Genomic DNA, 18,457 nt, shown 5'->3' with positions numbered 1-18,457 from the left:
TATCTAAATAAATTTCTCATTCCTAAACTACTGTGTTCATTATTGTTACCCTTAGTGGTTTCAGCAGCAAAAATAAAGCTAGACATGTCTTTGCAGTTCTAGCTTGCCCTGAGTCGTGACTGTGGTTTGGATGAGGGTTGGAATGGCTGAGCTCTGTGCAGTTTGGATCTAAGTTCCCTGGAGAGATAGGTGTTGTGTGAGTGCTGCTCATTGTGGTGTCCCCTCTTGTCCCTGAAGAATGCTGGCAGTGTTTGCACTAGAGGCGGTTGGCCATCTCCAGGATAATTGATGTTATCCGCATACTTCCTCTCATTTATTTATCTTAATTTTGTGTGTCTGGATGTTTTACCTCATGGATGCCTGTGTGCCCTGTGTATGCACTGTCTGTGGAGGCCGGGGGAAGGTATCTGTTCCCTTTGGAACCGGAGTTACAAAGGATTCTTACCTGTTCTGTGTGTGGGTCCTGGGAACGGATTCTGGGTCTTCTGGAAGAGCAGTTAGTAATCTTGACTTCTGAGGCGTCTCGGCAGCCCCTGCGTACTTTTTTTTTTTTTTATCACAGACAGTGGAGGTAGTCTCACATCTGTAGGTAGGGGTTAGAAGGGAGCTATTAATCCCTCCTTCTTTCTGTAAGGAATTATTTGATCCTGTATATAATCTAGGCGTTCTTCAGTAGTGCTGCAGTTGAGAATGCCTATGTTAGATGAGCAGAGGAAAGAGTGGGTGGGATAAGAGTAGAATGGCTGGTCTATTCCTCTCTGGCAGCTGGCCGTGGATCCATCAAACAATACATTGATACGTTATACCTAGTGCGATAACGAAACTGTCCAAATGACAGCTATTGATGGAAAACTCGAGAGTAAACAGTGACCTCTTGAGAGTAAGTTGTGCTTCCGCTCTAACCTCTCAGCTTTTCCCTCTTTGCTTTTCCCTCTTTGCTTTTCCCTCTTTGCTTTTCCCTTGGTGAGAGTTAACTTGGTAAAATCGGGGCTTCGTATTCACCTGCACACTTTGTGTTTGAACCTCGAGAGTCCCTGGACCTGGTTCCTTATCGATGCTGGCCTGGTAGCATTATTTTCCCCTTCTCTCGGTATATCACTTTATCCCACTGAATTTCACTTTAAATCAGCCACTGCATACAGAAAACCATTATGCAACACCGTTATTGTATAACTTGATCATAAATCCAAGCATTCTGCCTGTGTTGAGCGATTTTCCTAACATGTCAGAAAAAAGTGTTATGAGCTGGGAGAGATAGGTGGCAGCCTTTCCTACTGGGCTGTGCTTAGCAACTGTAGGTGCATCAGTTATGATTTAGGTGATATTCTTTTCTGATTGATGGTTCCCCCCTCCCCACCTCTATGTTTCTTATGGAATTGTGGCCAAAGCCAGTAGCCTTTTCTGGCCTGAGAGGCATTGCTATGTATGTGAGAAGGTAAGGATGTGAGGTCCAGAGCCAGCAGCTAGCCAGGGTCAGCGTCCCAGCTCTGTCACTCACAACACCAGCACATAGCTATGAACCACCCCATTTCTTTCCTCTCAGCCTTTGGCCTGTGATGCTCCCTGCACTTGCCAGCTTCTATGGGATGCAAGCGAAGCTAGAGGTGGAGGAGGGAGGGATGCAGCTGAGGTACCCAGCAGAAGCAGAAGCAGCAAAGCAAGCAGCCTGGCTATGTCACAGAACACAACAGAACCAGAGAGCAGTGAGGTGCCCTCCCCACGGTCCCTCCCTTGGTCTCCTGCTGACCTGGGCTGTGAGAGAGGCCTGGCTCCCAGCCCCTGCCTAGGCAGTCTGTGGTTTTAATGACCAGAGATGTGTTCCTTGTCACAGTTTCCCATTCTCGGGCAAAACTGAGCAGTTTGTGAGGTTTCTAGGGAAGTGATTTTTATCTGGAGGTCGCTTCTTTTAAGTGTGGAAGACGGGATGGATTCATAGGGAAGCAAACACCAGCTTGGGTAAATATTGCGATTTGCATCCTCCAACAGATCTGATGGGTGGCCCGGTGGGAGGCTGGGAGATGCAGCGACTCAGTGTAATAAGGTTTGCGTGGAGAACTTGTAATTGTTTTTAATTACTGCTTCCCTAACATTAATGGTATTTGTTTTTAAAGTTGCATTGCCAGCTAGACATGTGGCAGTGATGTAAGTAGAAGACACCGAGACACACGTTCAGTTTTATTGAGGAGGAAATGCCCTTCTCGGTGCTGCTATGGTGTTCGTTTTTCCTTTTCTTTCGACTTAGCACCCAGCCTTTTCTTCTGTGAAAATGGATGCTTTCCCTTCCTCTGCTGTTTCTGCTCCCTGGCCTGTGCTTGGAAACACAACCCCTGAAAACTGTCCTAATGGCTGTGATGTCACTGGCACATTTGTTTTTAGTTAGGAATAAGGGAAAGGAGGTGGGGTGGGGGGAGAGGGGCTGAGACAGCTAGTTCTCTGGGTTGTGACTTGTGGCTATTGGCTATTGGGAGGGACACTTTGTATCCCTGTGTATGCTGGGACCAAGCTGTGTGCAGGAAACATGTATACAAATATTTTTTGTATAGCTTTTTTTTTTAAAAAATAGATTTTTCTTCATGAATCTCAATGCATATTTTATCCTTTTATTAATAACAAACATTGAGGTAGTATATACCTTTTATAGCTTTTATGAAGTATAATTGATTCGAAGTGAGCTGCACCATTGGTAGTATAGATTTTTCATGGGCTTGGTGTCTTTATACTCCTACGAAACCATCACTGTAATCAATACTGAGCCTGTCCATCACCCTTCTAAATTTCCTGTGCTTCTTTGGTGTTCTTTCCTTCATCAATGGCTGCATCCATAGGGAACCTCTATCTGCTCTCCGTCTTTATAAGTTGAACTCTTCAGTGGCTACTTCAAAAACTTATTTTGACTTAGAATAGTTAGAATAATCGTTGTAGCAGGTTGAAATCCATTAATCTATTGATGTGTATTTGGGTGGTCTGTACCTCTTGGCTGCTGTACACAAAACTGCTTAAATGGCTGTGTGTAAATCTTTGAGACAAAGATTTTTCCTCTCTTTTGGGTGAATCCTAGTGGGCCAACACCTGGGCCACGTGGGAGGCATATGCTTAGCTGTTTGGAAAGCAATCAGCTTTGTGACCCACCAACAGTATCCATGACTCCTGCTCCTCGGCGACCTCTGAATGAAGTCACCTTTCTTACATTAGTCGCTCTTGTAAATGTGTGCTGGAGCCTTGTTCTTGAGTGCCCTCAGTGTCTAAAAGTTTCCTGGTGTATCAGCGGGTTTGTCACACTTGTACATTCGTTCCTAGGTGAAATGCCTGCCCGTGTCTTTTCTTATTTAAGAAAAAAGATTACCTTTTGTGAAGTTCTTCATACATCTTAGAAATAAGTCCCCTTTCCTATGTTCCAGTGTCAGTCTCCCTGCATGCACACGCGCACACATTCACGCTGACCAGAGGTCAACTTAAGGTGTCACTGCATTATGTTTTGAGACAGGTTGTTCCATTGAACATAGAGCTTATTGATCGTTTGGACAGCACTTGGTAGAAGGATCCTCGTGCCTCAGTCTCACAAACTGGATGATACCTGTGCAGCACTGCATTCAGCTTTGGATATGGCTGTTCTCGTCCCAAACACTTTACCCACTGAGACAGCTCCTCTGCCTCTCCACTTTTATTGAAATCAAAGAATGTACTGCCTTTGACTTGAACTTTTTTAAATTGAGAGAGATGTGTTTCATGGCCCAGAATATGGTTTCTCTTAGAGACCCAAATTTCCATTTACAGTGTCTGTAATATAGTCTGTGTTTGGGCAGATGGTCACTTAAGTAAAGGGAGTGCACTTAGGTGAGGGAGGTGGGGAGTTTTGCTCAAACATTGTTTCTTGGCCAGTTTCTTTTCTACTTGTCCTGTCAGCGATGAGGACAGAGAAGTTCCAATCTGGACCTGCAGTCGTGGGTTTGCCTGCTCCGTGCAGTCTTGTTAGAGTCTACTCATGTATTTCAGGCTCTGTTGCTTGTTCTGAGTGAGCACTGGGTTTGTTGTCAGTGAGGCAACCCCCTTTCAGCCCGGAGCAACCTTCCTTATTCCTGGCATTATTTGGTGTGTGTGTGTGTGTGTGTGTGTGTGTGTGTGTGTATGTGTGTATGTGTGTATGTGTGTATGTGTGTATGTGTATGTATGCATGCTTGTATGTTTGACTGTGTTTTAAACATTTCAAGATGAATTCTGAGCCCCAGGTTTATAGCCTTTCAAATGCTCACAGTCTCCTGCCCGAGCAGTTCTGCAGATCGACACTTGTTCTCTGGGGGCTATGCAGTTACCATCCCCAGCCTGGCAAAGATATATTAACATATTAGCAGGATTGATGAGAGCTCAGCATCATGCTACTGTTTGCATAATGCAGTTTGCAGAAAACTAAATGCTGTGTGTGTTCCTACACTGCCACCATTCTGATTCTGTCTCACTATTTCATAGCCACAGACTACAATGCTATCTTTTATTATCATCATCATCATCATCATTATTATTATTATTAATGTTTCCTCTTTATCAGTGATTCTCAACCTTCCTAATGTTACAACCCCTTAGTAACCTTCCTAATGCTTCAGCCCCTTAATACAGTTCCTCAAGTTGTGGTGACCCTCAGCCATAAACTTAATTGCATTGTTACTTTATAACTATAATTTTGCTGTGGTTATGAATCATAATGTAACTACATGATATCCAGCCCCAAGGGGGTTGGGGACCACTGGTCTGTATGTATGTATTTAGGTATGAAAATTAGAAAGTTATTTTAATAGGAATATCAAGAGAGAGACTTTGGTTTTGTTTCTTTAATACTTTGTGTGTATTCTTTGGATATCAGTATTTTAAAGATGCCTTTCAAAACTGTGCCTGGATTGCGTAGCTCACATGCAAAGCTAGGTGTCCATAAAGATGCTTTCCAAGATTAGATAGGAAACCTGGTGTGCATGGACCTGGTAAGAATTTGTGCTTGGTTAAGAGTTAACGGAGTCTAGGGGAAATAGCAGTTAGTAGAGCAGTCATTGTGGTTACCTGTCTTTTGGTATGTAAAGCTATCTGGCAGGGAGAGCTGGCATGTTAGCTCAGAAGTGCACAGGAGGTTCAATACACTGTGAATAAACGTAGAGGTGATGTCTGGCTTTGTTTGGTAATTAGACTGTGTTTTTTTTCCTTTTTTTTCCAGGAGTCTTCCAGAGCCTCTCATGACCTACGAGTTACACAGAGACTTCATTGTTCCAGCCAGTAAGTATTCTGTGGGTGTACAAAGACTCAGGGTTGTGGTTGATGGTGTGCACACATTAAATATTCCCACATGAAAACTTAATGGTTTTGCCATCTGTGTTCAAGGGAGAGATCATTTTAGAATTCACTTCCTCCTTATGAAAGTGAGCAAAAAGATTGGCTAACAGATCAACCATGGACCTCAGTGCATACCTGTTGCTTCTTCGCCCCCATAGATGTCAGGCCACAACAGATGGTGGGCTCTGAACTGGTTCTGTCCACATCACACACTCCTTACACTACAGATACATAGTACTGGCTTGAGCTCACTGCTGCAGAACAGGCCAGCGATTGGCTTACAGGAGGTTGGAGAGATGGTGGGTTTGGAGATGTTGTAGTCTGGAGATGGTTTCACATGCAGCCATTTATATGGACATTACAGACAGGATTAGGAGATAATGCCAGAAGCCCAGACTACCTGATAATGAGTTATATAGGATGCAGTTTGGAATGAAAAAGCCGGTAGCTGGTGAACTTTAACTTGAGGTTGGGTGTTTTCTGACTCGTACCCACTGGAGTGTGTGTCTGTGCCAGCACTGTGTACCTGCAGTGTGAGGGGAGAGTGGCCTGCTGCAGACAGGCTGGGTGTGTTCTCTCTCATGCAGCTCTGCTTTTATCCCTAGTGCATGCTGCTTAATCGTTCTTTTGAGGGATACTCATGCTAGGTAATTAAGAGGTAGGGAATTGAGGCTGAGACATATTAAGTAACTGCCAAATTACACAGACCCTTGTGGAAAGTTAGAACTCAACTCCACTAGGTAGATTTTGCAATATTGGTTTTCATAGGTGCCCCAACAGTGGGTGAAATTGTACCTCCACACACCGTGGACATTTTTCATAGATTATGCACTGGCAGTAGCTGAAATTGCACCCCACCCCCCCACCCCCCCCACCCCTGGATCTGTTTTACAGTTAAACTGTTGAAAAACTTACAGCAATCCCAATGGGTCCCATATCACTGTTGCTTGAACATGGCTCTGACTGTTACCTTCTTGTGAGGTCCCAGCTCCAGACTGTGTGAGATTCCTAATCTGTTTCAGAAAGAATCAGTGTGTTGACCACATAACACAACACACAGAAAGAAAGGCCAGAATACAGTTGTGTTCAAAATTATTCCAAAAAAAAAAAAAAAAAAAGAGAACTTCCACGAGCAAGGAAGTGGAAGGATTTCTGGCAAGAACACAAGCAAATGCTTAGTTGTTTTGATTTCTTCCCTGTGGCATTTTTGGCAAACAAAAGAAATTTTTGGCAAACAAAACAAATAGAAATTAAATTTAGTTGGAAGAGTTTCAGGCTGTTTGTCTTAGAGCCTGGAGAAAGCCAGGCTGTGCCAGGTTGCATCCAGAATTCTTGCATTCTGGAGAAAGAGCGATGATGGAATGAGGTTTTAAATCCCCACCAGTCAGTGTCATGAGAATGACTACCATGTGTGACTAACAGTGGAGTGTTCAGAATCCTGATGTCAAACGTCTGTTACCAGATGAGGAAGTTCCTACATAGCAGGAGGCAATGAAGCCCGAAATGTGGGCTTTGCTGCTCTAGTTAGCTGTGTTGCTAATTATCAGTAGATGCCATGGACTCTGTCACCTGCTGGGTCAGAACTCAGCGTTTTCCTCCTGACCTTGTGATCTTGCTGTCATAGCTTGCATCCTGATTTGAATTACGCTTCTACTGTAAAGGAATACTGTAGTTTCCATAGTTGCCCGCATGGACTTGTAGCTAAGTACGCTTGTAGTTGGAAGGGCCCACACTAACCTGCTTTAATGAAAGAAACCACATGTGTTTAATGGCTTTGATTACTTAGGGGTCCAGTGTGTCAGGGCAGTTTGATGTCTCATTTCCCTTTCTTATGAGTCCCTTCCTCTGTACTCCGTGCCTCTTGGGAAAGAGCTTGGGAGTGGTTCCTCTGAGATTGCATATGTCCTTGTTAGTATTGAATGCAGTTACAGAATTCAGATGGGTCTCATTCAAAATGAGCCTCCTTTTGAGTGTTGGTAAATTGGGATTGTGGTTAAACTATCATTTTCCATTGGTCACAACACAGCTTCCCTTGCTTTGTTCCGTGTCTGTGAGCTCAGTTGACAGCTAAAGTGACCCCACGCTGCCAGCCTTTGTTGTTGCGCAGGGTATGATTCTCCACTGTGTTTTGTTTCCCTCTCTTCTGTGGCATGAGAGTCCTCCTTCTCTCCTAACAGGAGACTTCTGGCCTCTGCCATTTTCTCTCATTGCTTTATTTTCTATCATCTTCTGTCAAGTACGTGAGTTTATAATACAAAGATAAGAATTTGGTTTTATATTTTCACTACAAAGTATGTATTTTTTTTCTTATTGTAAAAGAAAAACTGAGCTGTTAGTATGGGAACATGTGAGAGGCATTTTTCAATTTCAGAATTGAAAGCCTTAAACTATTAGCCACATTTATTTGGTTTACTAAATGAACCTATCCACAAGAAACTATACTATACTTTTGGGGGTAGAAGCATACAAGCCACAAATATCTTGACTTAGTCTGTGCAAGAATTGAAAGGATTGTGTCACCTGTGCAAAGCTGGTAGCATCTACCTGGAAGACTTCCTCTGTGAAGCCTATTGCCTTTCAGATTACGATGTAGTCCATTCTCTGTAGCCTACAGTCTCTACAGTGACTGTAGAGTCTCAGCGGTGAGCATGGACCCATCTTTCTGGGTTGGACTCACATTGGACTTAGCATGAGATAGACACCTTAATCCTGGTGCCTGGTGCTGGGTACTTAGAAACCTCCCAGCAGTTGCTCAAACGAGAATACTTGTATTTCTGGGTTGTGCCTGTGCTTTCTGTGGTCAGGATGCTTATGCAGCACCATGTCATTTCTGAGGAGAGACAACTAACTAACTTAGGAGTCAGGGCATGAAATTTGCCTAACCAGAGCCTTCCATTCCCTTCTGGTTGGGACATACACAAGGAAGGTTATGTGGGCATTACAGGGGTTGAACATGCAGTGTCTCCTGTTTCCTGTAGCTGGGTGTGTTCATTTTACAGTAGGTGAGACCACAGGAGAACCGTAGTACCTTTTGCATGGTGACTGAGACTGGTGTCTCCCAAAGGAACCACTCCTTCGTAACTTCCTTACATTACAATTGTATTGACATATATCACTTACATATTAAAATAATTTAACATCCTCTGCCTGTGTGTTTCTGTTAAGCTCTAGTAAACTTGCTTACACTCCAGCCTCTGTTGTTAGGATATTGTAAGTGAATAGACACAGAGGTGTGGTGATGCCCACGTGTCGTTTCCCAATTGATTTATTTCTCTATCACAGCAAACTCTCTAATAAAGTCTCTGGCACATAACAGGAATTTAGTGTATGGTTAGTTAAATACCATAGCTAAAAATGATGCATTTTAATCTTTTTCAGCTGATATCAATGAAAATACTGCAAGATGCATATAGTGTAAGTGATGGAAAAAATGTAATTTAGCAAAATTTTGGAGGTAGAAGGACTATGTTACATTATGGAAGTACCTATTAATGGAAGGATATAATGTCAAAACAGAGTAAGTTGAAAAGCTAAAAAAGCAGACACAGGAAAAGACAGGTATGTGCATGAGATACACACACACACACCCAGAGGAAGGCAGAGAGAGACAGAGAGACAGAGACAGACACACACACAGCTCTGAGCGAGATACCGACCTGGTGAACTGTCGTAGGCTCCTGGGAGAGGCGCTTGAGACGTGAGGGGAACCCTTCCTCTCTCAAACAGCTTTAAAATGTTGTTCGTGCTTAGACATGGAGAATACCATCACTAGAGGGCAGGAAACTTATCTCTTTGGCTTATATTTCTAAGTGTTGAATCCCAAAATAACAAACTTGAATTTCATTGTAGGAAGCTGCTTATTAGTTCCCCGGTAGGCTCCAAAGCTAGCGTTCTTCCATCACAAAGCCTCCAGAGTTCTAAATCTTTGATAATAAAATTGCTGTCTTTGACAGTCTTCATTTTGGTGGAGCCTATGACTACTTCTTCAGAGTTTCTGCTTTTATTTTGTTATTCAAAAATCAAGCTGGGCAGTGGTGGCGCACGCCTTTAATCCCAGCACTTGGGAGGCAGAGGCAGGTGGATTTCTGAGTTTGAGGCCAACCTGGGCTACAGAGTGAGTTCCATGACAGCCAGGGCTACAGAGAGAAACCCTGTCTCTAAAAAACAATAGCAGCAAAAAAAAAAAAAAAGAAAGAAAGAAAGAAAGAAAGAAAGAAAGAAAGAAAGCATTGGCTTGAGAGTATGTTCTTCTTACTAATAAATTTCAACATTATGCAGTCATCTTAGTTGACTTCTGTAGGTTTTTATATAAAGCCTCTGTAGTAAGCAGTCCTTTTGCTTCTACTATTTTGATGTTTGCTAGTTGAGGCCTTCTGTGGCCTGCAGGGCTAGCGAGTTCTTAGGTACACATTCTGGTCCCTCTTCACATACTGATAACCATGTGTTCAAACACATAACAAAGCCATGTGTTCTCCCTGGCTGGCATTCTCATTGTTGGCCCATATTATAGTCACCTGAGGACAACTCACTTGTCTCAGTTCCCTCAGAAGTGAGAATACCAGTGCTAGCCTTTCTTGCCCTGTGAATCTGGACCCTCCCAACACCATCCTGTAGGAACCCCTGCCTCTGTCCCTCCTTCCCTTTATGCCCCGCTTCCCCGTGGCACTTCCTTGCAGAGTCCTATGTGGTTTGTGTGCCTTCTCTTGGTTAGGTATTGCAAAACGCACACTTTGTCTTCTGTCAGCATTCGTTATCATACATCATCAAAAATAAGGCATGAGTTCAGAACTGCCCCTTCCTGAGGCACGTAAGTGATGTAACCTGAGCATCAATTTTGGGGGAGATTCACTTGAGCCTGTAGCTAGAAGGGTTGATATTGGACTTGTGTTTCCTGGTGGATTGCCAAAGACTGGCGAGTGTCATGTGAGCTGCAAGCTCACTAGAAAGGGTGTTTTTCAGGGGGCTGGCTACTGGAGCTGCCTGTGCTGTTAACACCAACCTGGGAAAGGCAGGCCTGGTGCATGCCTGAAGCTGTGTGAGAGGTACCTGAAAAGTAGAGGGACATTCTAACCGTAACAGTGGTGACAAAGATACTTTAATTTTCTCCAAAAGTTGCCCACAATGATTAAATTCATTATTTTTTCAGCTCCTAAACAAACTGTTATCAATCGTAGTTAAGGGCAGTCTGTTTGATTCTGAGTACCCATTGACCACTTTCTCTTTTCCTTCTTAAAAAAAGAGAGCGGCAGCCCGGAATCCCGAGTTAATGCCATCCACTTCTTGGTACACAAACTGCCAGAGAAGAATAAGGAGATGTTGGATATCTTGGTGAAGCATCTAACCAAGTGAGTGTTCCTTCCCTATCAGCTGTCCCTCAGTGCCGCCATCCGTGCTGCTGTTGTTCTTGGCACTGGGCCGTGTATCCCCAAGGGTGGTGAAGTAGAATGCCCTTAGATGCTATGTAAGCAGCTTACACCTTGGCCAGCAGCTCGGTGACAGGAGAGGGCACTGTTTATGTTTTGCCCGCACAGATTGTGGGAATAGGACTGTGAGTCTGTTAGCAGACTGGACTTGGTACCAAACACATCTAATGCTGAGACCGAATGCGCCCTTTAGGTTTGTTGAATCTCATGGTGGGTGCATCCATGCATTACAGTCCTGTATGTAAAAAACAACTCCCAAATCACTGTATCTGTACAATTTGAATGAAGAACCGTGTTTGGAACCTGTGTTTTCTCTAAATACAACCAAGTGGCATTTGAAAGTGCCAGTGGACACATAGTTGGACAAGATGAATGGTGGCTCTACTCTGTGAAGCTTATGGAGAAAAGAAACAGGTTATAGCAAATGTTAAAACGCTTTCAGCTAGGGAGCAGACAAGGTGTGTTAAGATGATAGAGAGCATGTGTTGGGCTGTGAGCCCTTAGATGGCCATCTCTTGTAGCGGGAAGTCCTGAGCTGAGTGAAGGGCTGATGGGCACTCCTGTCTGCTGTGCTCCTGGAGCTGCAGGACTGCAAGGAGGGAGCGAGGGTGTTCGAAGGAAAGGATCTAAGTGTTAGGAAGCTGCGTGGAGTCTAGCCGTCTGTAGTAGCAAGGGGATGGCCAGGTGAGGAAAGATGGGGTGTTCTTGGCTGCTTTTTTCTATGTGCATGTGATTTGTGGAGGAATACACACTTGTTGAAACGACAAGCAATATGACTTATGCTTGTGAAACGGACTATGATTAATTTAGGAGATTTCATTTTCATTTCCAATCATTGGCTCAAGACAGCTGCACAATTCTTTATATCTACATAATTCCACTTGTCTGTTTAATATTGAGCAAATACATGTAAGAAATGATGACAGGGACTGTTGAAAGAAAGGCTGCTTGAAAATGAGCTAACTAGCATGAGGTCTCTCCTTAGCGGGAACAACTTGGCAGAATTGTCCTTCACTCTGGCAAGGTCCGCAGCCATGTTAGCCTTCCATTCCTGTGACACACATCTGAGAGAGCTCACTGTCTTAGGGACTTCACTGTGAGGTCAGCTGATCTGTTGCTCAGGTGTGAAGTGAATAGGAATACCAGCATGGAAGGAGCCTGTGGCTGAGGAGACTGGTTACAGAAGGAGAAGGGAGGACTAGAGGGCAGGGAAGGGGGTGGTGGGAAGCCAGAGGGGACAAACCAGCCTGTGTGTGCTGGCTGCTGTTTGGTTCAGGGGTCACAGGCAGCCACTGAAGACCATTCATTTCTTCTGCTCTTTTGTACGTTATTGTTAAGGAAAATACAGATTATTGAATGCTCTATTATTATCGCCACCCAACTAAGACATTTTTTCCTTCTAAATCAATATTAGTGTGTCAAGTCACTCGAAGCAGAATCTAATGACGGTGGCGAATTTAGGGGTGGTGTTTGGACCAACTCTGATGAGACCACAGGAAGAAACTGTTGCTGCCATCATGGATTTGAAGTTTCAGAATATCGTTGTAGAAATCTTAATTGAAAATCACGAAAAGGTACCATCGTCCTTTCTTCCTTAATAGTATTTGTGAATGTGGCTCGTTAACTTAATACACAGCTTTGTTATTTGTCTGTATTTCTGTCTCGTCATCGCTGTGAATTTATTCCCCAGAAGTCGGCATTCAGTTGTCTTCTGACGGAGTTCTGTGCATGATTCTTACCCGGTCTCCTCCTCGCTTCGCTGAGGAAGCTTTGCCTCCAGATCCAATGAGTACACAGTGCAGGTGTGATTGTGCACAGGCTAACTTAATAACTAATTGAGCACTTTCATTCTTAGCCTTGGATTTCCTCAGTTTTATGTGTCAGTTGCATGTCTTATCCCCTTGGTCAAGGGAGGGCTTTTTAGCTCAGGGAAATAAAAAAGCGAATGGAAGTAACATGGACCTAGGACCTGCTGGTCACCCTTCTGTGGTGATAAATTACCTGGGAAGTCAACTTAGAAGGACCAGGGGCTTATTTTGGTTCATGACTTCAGTGGTTTCTAGGAAGCACGATTAGTGTTTGGGGCCCTGCCAAAGCATGGTAAATCATGGTGATGCTGTGTGGGAGTGGAGGCTGGAAAGAAAGAAACAGGAAGGCACATTTCTCTGTCATGAGGATTCACTCTCATGGGCCAGCATTGCTCGCCTAAAAGGCTGCATCCCCTTTGCCTCCCATTAGAGCGGCAGGGCTTCAGTCTGGAGCATGGGCAAAGATAGGCTTCAGGTTTTAGAGGATTTTGCACCCAGCTTCAGACCTGAGTGTGGCTGTGTCTGGTGTGTAGTCTGCCCCATGATGGTGTGTGTTGGGAATGCGGCCGACTGGTTGGGGTCCCTCAGGGCAGTGTGTGTGAGAGGGTGGGTTTGTGCCCAGTGCCCATTGCTCAGCACTTACATTCCTCAGGACTAAGTTTCTTCCTGTTAAGAAAAGCAAAGACAGGTGCTCAGGATTGAGCAAGGCAAATTTTACCCTTAACGACACATTAACAGTCTAACCAAAAAGCACTTTTGGTTGGGGCAAAGTTTTTATTAGCCCTTTTGGACCTCTCCTAGTTAAAAGTTTATAATTCTGCCCCTCTTCTTGTCCTAAGAATTTCAGCTTGTTACCTGTACTGCCAGATCTGGGCACTAGGGGAAGAATTTCTGGATTAAAGTCTTCTCTTAGGTGACTGTTGTGTTCAGTACTCTGCAACCCAGGCAAAATGTGTCTTTTAAAAATAGAGTCTTTCAAGGAGTCCTAGATGGCCCCCACTTCTGTCAGGTATAGTCCATGGCCTTGCTAGCTCCCTGTGGCTGCCTGTAATGCAGGGAATGTGAGGACCAGAAAGATACATGGTCATTCATATGTGTGCTAAAAACAATGTAAAGATTGTAATATATGCTAAGCCTGTAGCAGGTCCTGGGATGAAGCAGAGATACTGGCAGGCCTGGTTGGGAAGTAGGTGACAACCATGTCCGGGGCTGACTCCTGCAACTCTTCCCCGGCCTGCTGCACTTGTAGCGTGTTTTCCTAGGTGTTGACTGTCTCTCTGCTGGACCATTGAGCACAGTGGTACGTAATGTTTGTTTATGCTTACCCATTCCATCCACAGGGAGTGATTGCTGATGGATTAATGCATCTGGCTCACCCGGTGGGCCGTGGGGCAGTGGGAAAGACACAGCAGACAGACATTCCCTTAGAGCCAGCTGTGAGCACAGCTCTTCCTGGGTCCTTGTACTGGCTACTTGTTGGAGCAGTTTGGGCACATATAAATTTACATTTATTCTGACAAGTTAAACCTCATACCCGATCTGTCAATTATACTGCTAAGGTAAAGACAGTTTGTTTGTAGCAGTGAGTCTTACTTTTTTGGTAGCATCTAGTGGTGAACTTATGCCTTCATTTATGGTCCTATCACACTACCATTGAGCCTCAGCATGCACTGAGTCACCAGGGAAGATGGCTACTTTCACATTCAGAAAAATACATCATTAGACTACCATCTCCTGAATGTGACAGTAGCTCAACTATTCTATATGCAGTCTTAATTAGGGAACTCGAGTGCAGTTCATCCATGAGAACTGAGCTTAGGGTCTTGCTCTTGGGTAAGAGGGACTCCAAGCCCTGCTTCCAGGGAAATGACCACGTGGTGTTTTTACAGGAAAATGGTGATGGCTTCCTGCGTTGATCGGTTCATAGAGATTTCTGAATAGCCCTGGCGAGCCAGTCCTTGTGTCCAGGCAGAAGAGGGCAGCCGTGCACGCCACTCTTAGAGGTGCATTGTTTTAGAGCCAAGCCAAGTTTGTGGTTTTTCTCTGCCCTTCTGTGGCTGGACACAACCTAAATAGATGAAAAGTGCTGGGATTTCTTGTGCCTGTGTTTAGTTGAAACAGTTTCATCACTTCCCCAGCTCTCTGTCTTTCTTTCCAGCCTCTGCCAGCTCCCCTTCCAGTGTTATCTGGCCATACGGATAGGATCTGTGCTGTAGGCGTAGCTCTTGTGGCTTGGCTCTTCATGATCCGTTGGTCCCTTCCTTGTGTCCAGTTGTCGTTTTCTGTGGCAGTCTCCACATGCTGTAAAGAGAGGCTTCTTTGGTGAGGGTTTGGTCATCACACTTATCCAGGAAGGTGGAGAGAGGAGGGGGGCTGGCTCTGTAAGCAAGGCTTGAGGCTGAAGTGTGGAATAATGTGACTGAGCTGAGGGGCAGCTTGCTTTCATTTGCAGTTCCTTACTTCCTGGCTTCCTCTGACTTCCCTTGTGTATTTCAAAGTTTGTATTTTTTTTTTTTCCTGAGAAGTTAACAGGGCTGCATGGCCTACATGGGGCCTGCTTTAAGGAAGAATAAATCTGCTGACAAGGGTGTTTGTGAGAACTGTGTATGGATGTATGTGTCCATATTCGCCACATGCCTCCATTGGACTGGAAAGTAGTGAGGGACAGAGGGTTTTTTTTTTTTTTTTGATAGACATTTCAGAATAAGAAGCAAAGAGGAGAGCGAGGCCAGGAGGGGTTAAAAGGTTTGTGAGGGAGGAAAGCACGTGTGCAAGAGCGCTGTGAGTGAGGACAGCGCCTGCCCAGTGAGTACAGAGCGCCCAGCCCGGCCAGGAGGCGTGGCTGTGACTGAAGGGCTGCTTTATTCTCTTGGTGCTTATTTTCCTTCCCCAGGGGAATGTGAGTGCAGGAGCATCCCCAAAGCAGAGAGCCAGCGCCTTTCTATTGAAGCGGAAACTCTCCAGCTGCACCTCAGAGTGAGGGGGAGACGAAGTTCCTGTGTGTCGGAGGCCATGATGTCCCTGCCCTTTGCTGCTGCTGCTTATAAAATCCATATGTACTTGCTAGGAAACTCACTCCATATGTCTTGCTTTCTTTTGCACACTAAACATTAAGATGTTCTTTTAGACGGAATATTCCTGGGCCAAAAACATTATCAGGGTGGTGTGTGTTATTTTCCTTTTTTTTTTTTGCAAGACAGAAAATTGTTTTTCCATTGTAGAATATGTACTCTGTACCTCCCACAGATTTTCCAGCTGCGGTTATATCTGTGGCTTTGTGACTTTTATGTACTTGTTATACATTAATTCAGAGCACTGTTTGCCGAGTGCCTGTTGTGAGTTAGCTGTGTGTGATTTGGGGAAACTAAACATGAGAGTTCTGTTATGGGAAAGGAAAACTCGAGATAAGATACAGTGTGAGAAATGGAGAGCATGCTGAGGGCTCCATGGGAAGACTGTGTCAGCTTTGGTGTGTGTGGACGTGCATGCATGTGCGTGCATGCATGCGTGCGCTCACTGTGGAGTATCTCTGAGAAGCTAGTTTGGATGCCCTGTAGAATGGAGGTGTGCAGACCATACCCTAGGGTAGGAGGCGGTTACCCTGAGAAGATGGCACAAAGAAATGTGAGATGAGATTAGAAAGGGAGTCTGGCTGGGTGTGGACAGGGTGGGCGTGCCACTAGAGGCTCTCAGGACAGCACAGGGTTTCAGGTAAACTTGCTTCAGGCAGCTTAATTGACTAGGGTGTGCAACAGCAAGTAGAGGCATACATTCTCAGGAGGGAGGGCTCCAGTAGAGTAAGGGCATGGTCAAGAAGACAGGGCGTTCCAGGGTGAAAAGCCTCACTCAGCAGAACCTCCTGTCTATTCTATATGGCTCTCATAGGACCGTGGGAGAACTCAGTTCTGGGAGATCTGAGGGAAATTTACAAATAGGCAGAATAGTCCCCAGCATGAGATCAGCTTTTAGTTCATTAAAATGCAGTATTTGTGACTTCTGACAGTAATGTGATTGAGGTCTTTGTGTCTACAGACATTTAAAATACATGCTAAAACCATGAAGCTGGGCATTGTTGTGCATGTCTATAGGACAAAGACTGAGGCATATGGACACTAAGTTCCAGGTCACCCTGCTGAGGGAGTTTGAAAAGACTCATTTGGTGATAGAATATTTGTTTACCTAGCACAGCCTCTTGTGTACTGCATTCCTCCTAAACAAGAACATAACAACAAACAGCCCAACTGTGTGTGTATTCAGGAACACATGGTCACGTGCCTTCAGTGTATGTGATGATATCTACATAGGTACAGAATTTGTATGTATACTGCCCAGTGATAGATGAACTTGTTTATGGGGACACAGCCAGATGGCAGAGTTTGGGCTTGGACTGAGAGTGTTTGATGCCGGATGCTTTGTTTTGTGTTGTTGGAATACAAACACTGTCCTAGAGAAAAATGTCAAGACTTAGTATCGGTGATAAAAGAGGAGTCATAAGAGATCCTATGCTTGTGTGAGAGTTGCCGGAGAGTGTGATTAGGCATGCCAGTGGCTACCTGTGACAGGAGATGTGGGGAAGGGCAGGTGGCATGGGGTCCTGCAGGAGTAAGCTTCCTTCCTGTTGGGAGCAAGGGTGAGGGTCTGGGAGTGTGCAGGATAGGAGTGTCATGAGTCCTCTGGAAGGAGGGACCCAGAAGGGCCTGCAGTACCTGAGGGCTGAGCAGCTAGTCGGTGTTTCTTGTCCTTATGGGTGTAAGGATCCCTTTAGAGAGACAGCAGAGTCGGTGTAACGTTCTCAGGCATTTGTCTGTGTACATTGAACCCATAGTTATGCACTAAGGTCTACAGCATGACTGTCCATCCAAAGGCCCATGAAAATCCTAAAGAACTCTGAGACCATCAAAGAACACATTAATGCTGGCTTTCTTGGGATCTCTAATTTCACATTAAAGGATGGTGCCATATAACATAAGCGTCGAGCACCTCTCCACCAAATCATTTTGGAAGATTAGGACTATAATCCAGGTTCTGGCTGGCTTGTTGAATGTCTTATTTTGGCTTCTTGGTGTGATGGAATGGTTTGGGTTGACCTGAGCCTCACGTGATATTTCAGTTTGCTCAAGTATTTCATTGATTCTCGTAGAGACAGGAGGTCATTGAGTTTGTCTTAGGACCCACCTTTATACCTTGTAGTCTCTTTAGACCCCAGGGCACACAGAGACTATAAAACTTTACTCACATAAAACTTTTTGTTGATGGAGATTTTCTTGATAGCTTTTTCAAAGAAATCATGTTAGCATTTGGAATGAGGAGCCTTGTGCTACTAATTTGTTTTGGTTTTGGTCAGCTTGATCCAAACCTAGACTATACCTGGGACGATGGAGTTACAGCTGAGGATCTGTCTCCATCAGGCTGGCCAGCAGGTTCCTGGGTGGTTTCCGAGTCAAGCCTCTGCTTGTAGCCTTCCTTGGCTTCCCCCAATGATGGGTTGTAACCTGTGAGCCAAATAAAACCTTTCCTTCCGAGTTGGTTTGGTTTTGGTTTTGGTCAGTTTGGTCACAGCAACGGAAAGCAAGCTAGGACAGGTACATTTTTCTTGGTTAGAAATAAAGATCATTTGTGATGATCATGCTCTGTGCAGAGTGTCAATTTCTGTTTCCTTTCTGGAAGTTTCTTTCCTATGCTCTGTTTTTGTTTGTTTGTTTGTTTGTTTGTTTTGTTTTCTGGTTGGAAATATATAAGTCTCCTGTCAGCCAGCACCCTGCCCCCAATCATAAAGAACAAAGGAGGACAACTGGGAAGGATGCTAGGAGTCAGGCAATGGGGAGGATGCTAGGAGTCAGCCAATGGGAAACGGTGCTAGGAGTCAGCCAATGGGGAGGATGCTAGGAGTCAGGCAATGGGGAGGATGCTAGG

General features: G+C 44.7%; 1 protein-coding gene across 6 annotated transcripts in view; it reads left to right on the top strand.

The window, feature by feature from the left end:
- The window catches only part of Arhgap10 (Rho GTPase activating protein 10), a 262,572-nt gene that overhangs the window by 161,044 nt on the left and 83,071 nt on the right, over positions 1-18,457 (top strand). For all 6 annotated transcript variants that reach the window (XM_029480512.1, XM_029480513.1, XM_029480514.1 and 3 more), the window contains 3 exons: positions 5,198-5,256; positions 10,553-10,658; positions 12,151-12,310. In XM_029480512.1, the coding sequence (XP_029336372.1) occupies positions 5,198-5,256; positions 10,553-10,658; positions 12,151-12,310 (325 nt within the window). The remainder of the gene's footprint in view (positions 1-5,197; positions 5,257-10,552; positions 10,659-12,150; positions 12,311-18,457) is intronic.

The sequence above is a fragment of the Mus caroli genome, chromosome 8 (assembly GCF_900094665.2).
Source record: "Mus caroli chromosome 8, CAROLI_EIJ_v1.1, whole genome shotgun sequence".
Taxonomy (NCBI): domain Eukaryota; kingdom Metazoa; phylum Chordata; class Mammalia; order Rodentia; family Muridae; genus Mus; species Mus caroli.
Note: the sequence above shows the minus strand (reverse complement) of the source record. Positions and strands in the feature narration are given on the sequence as shown.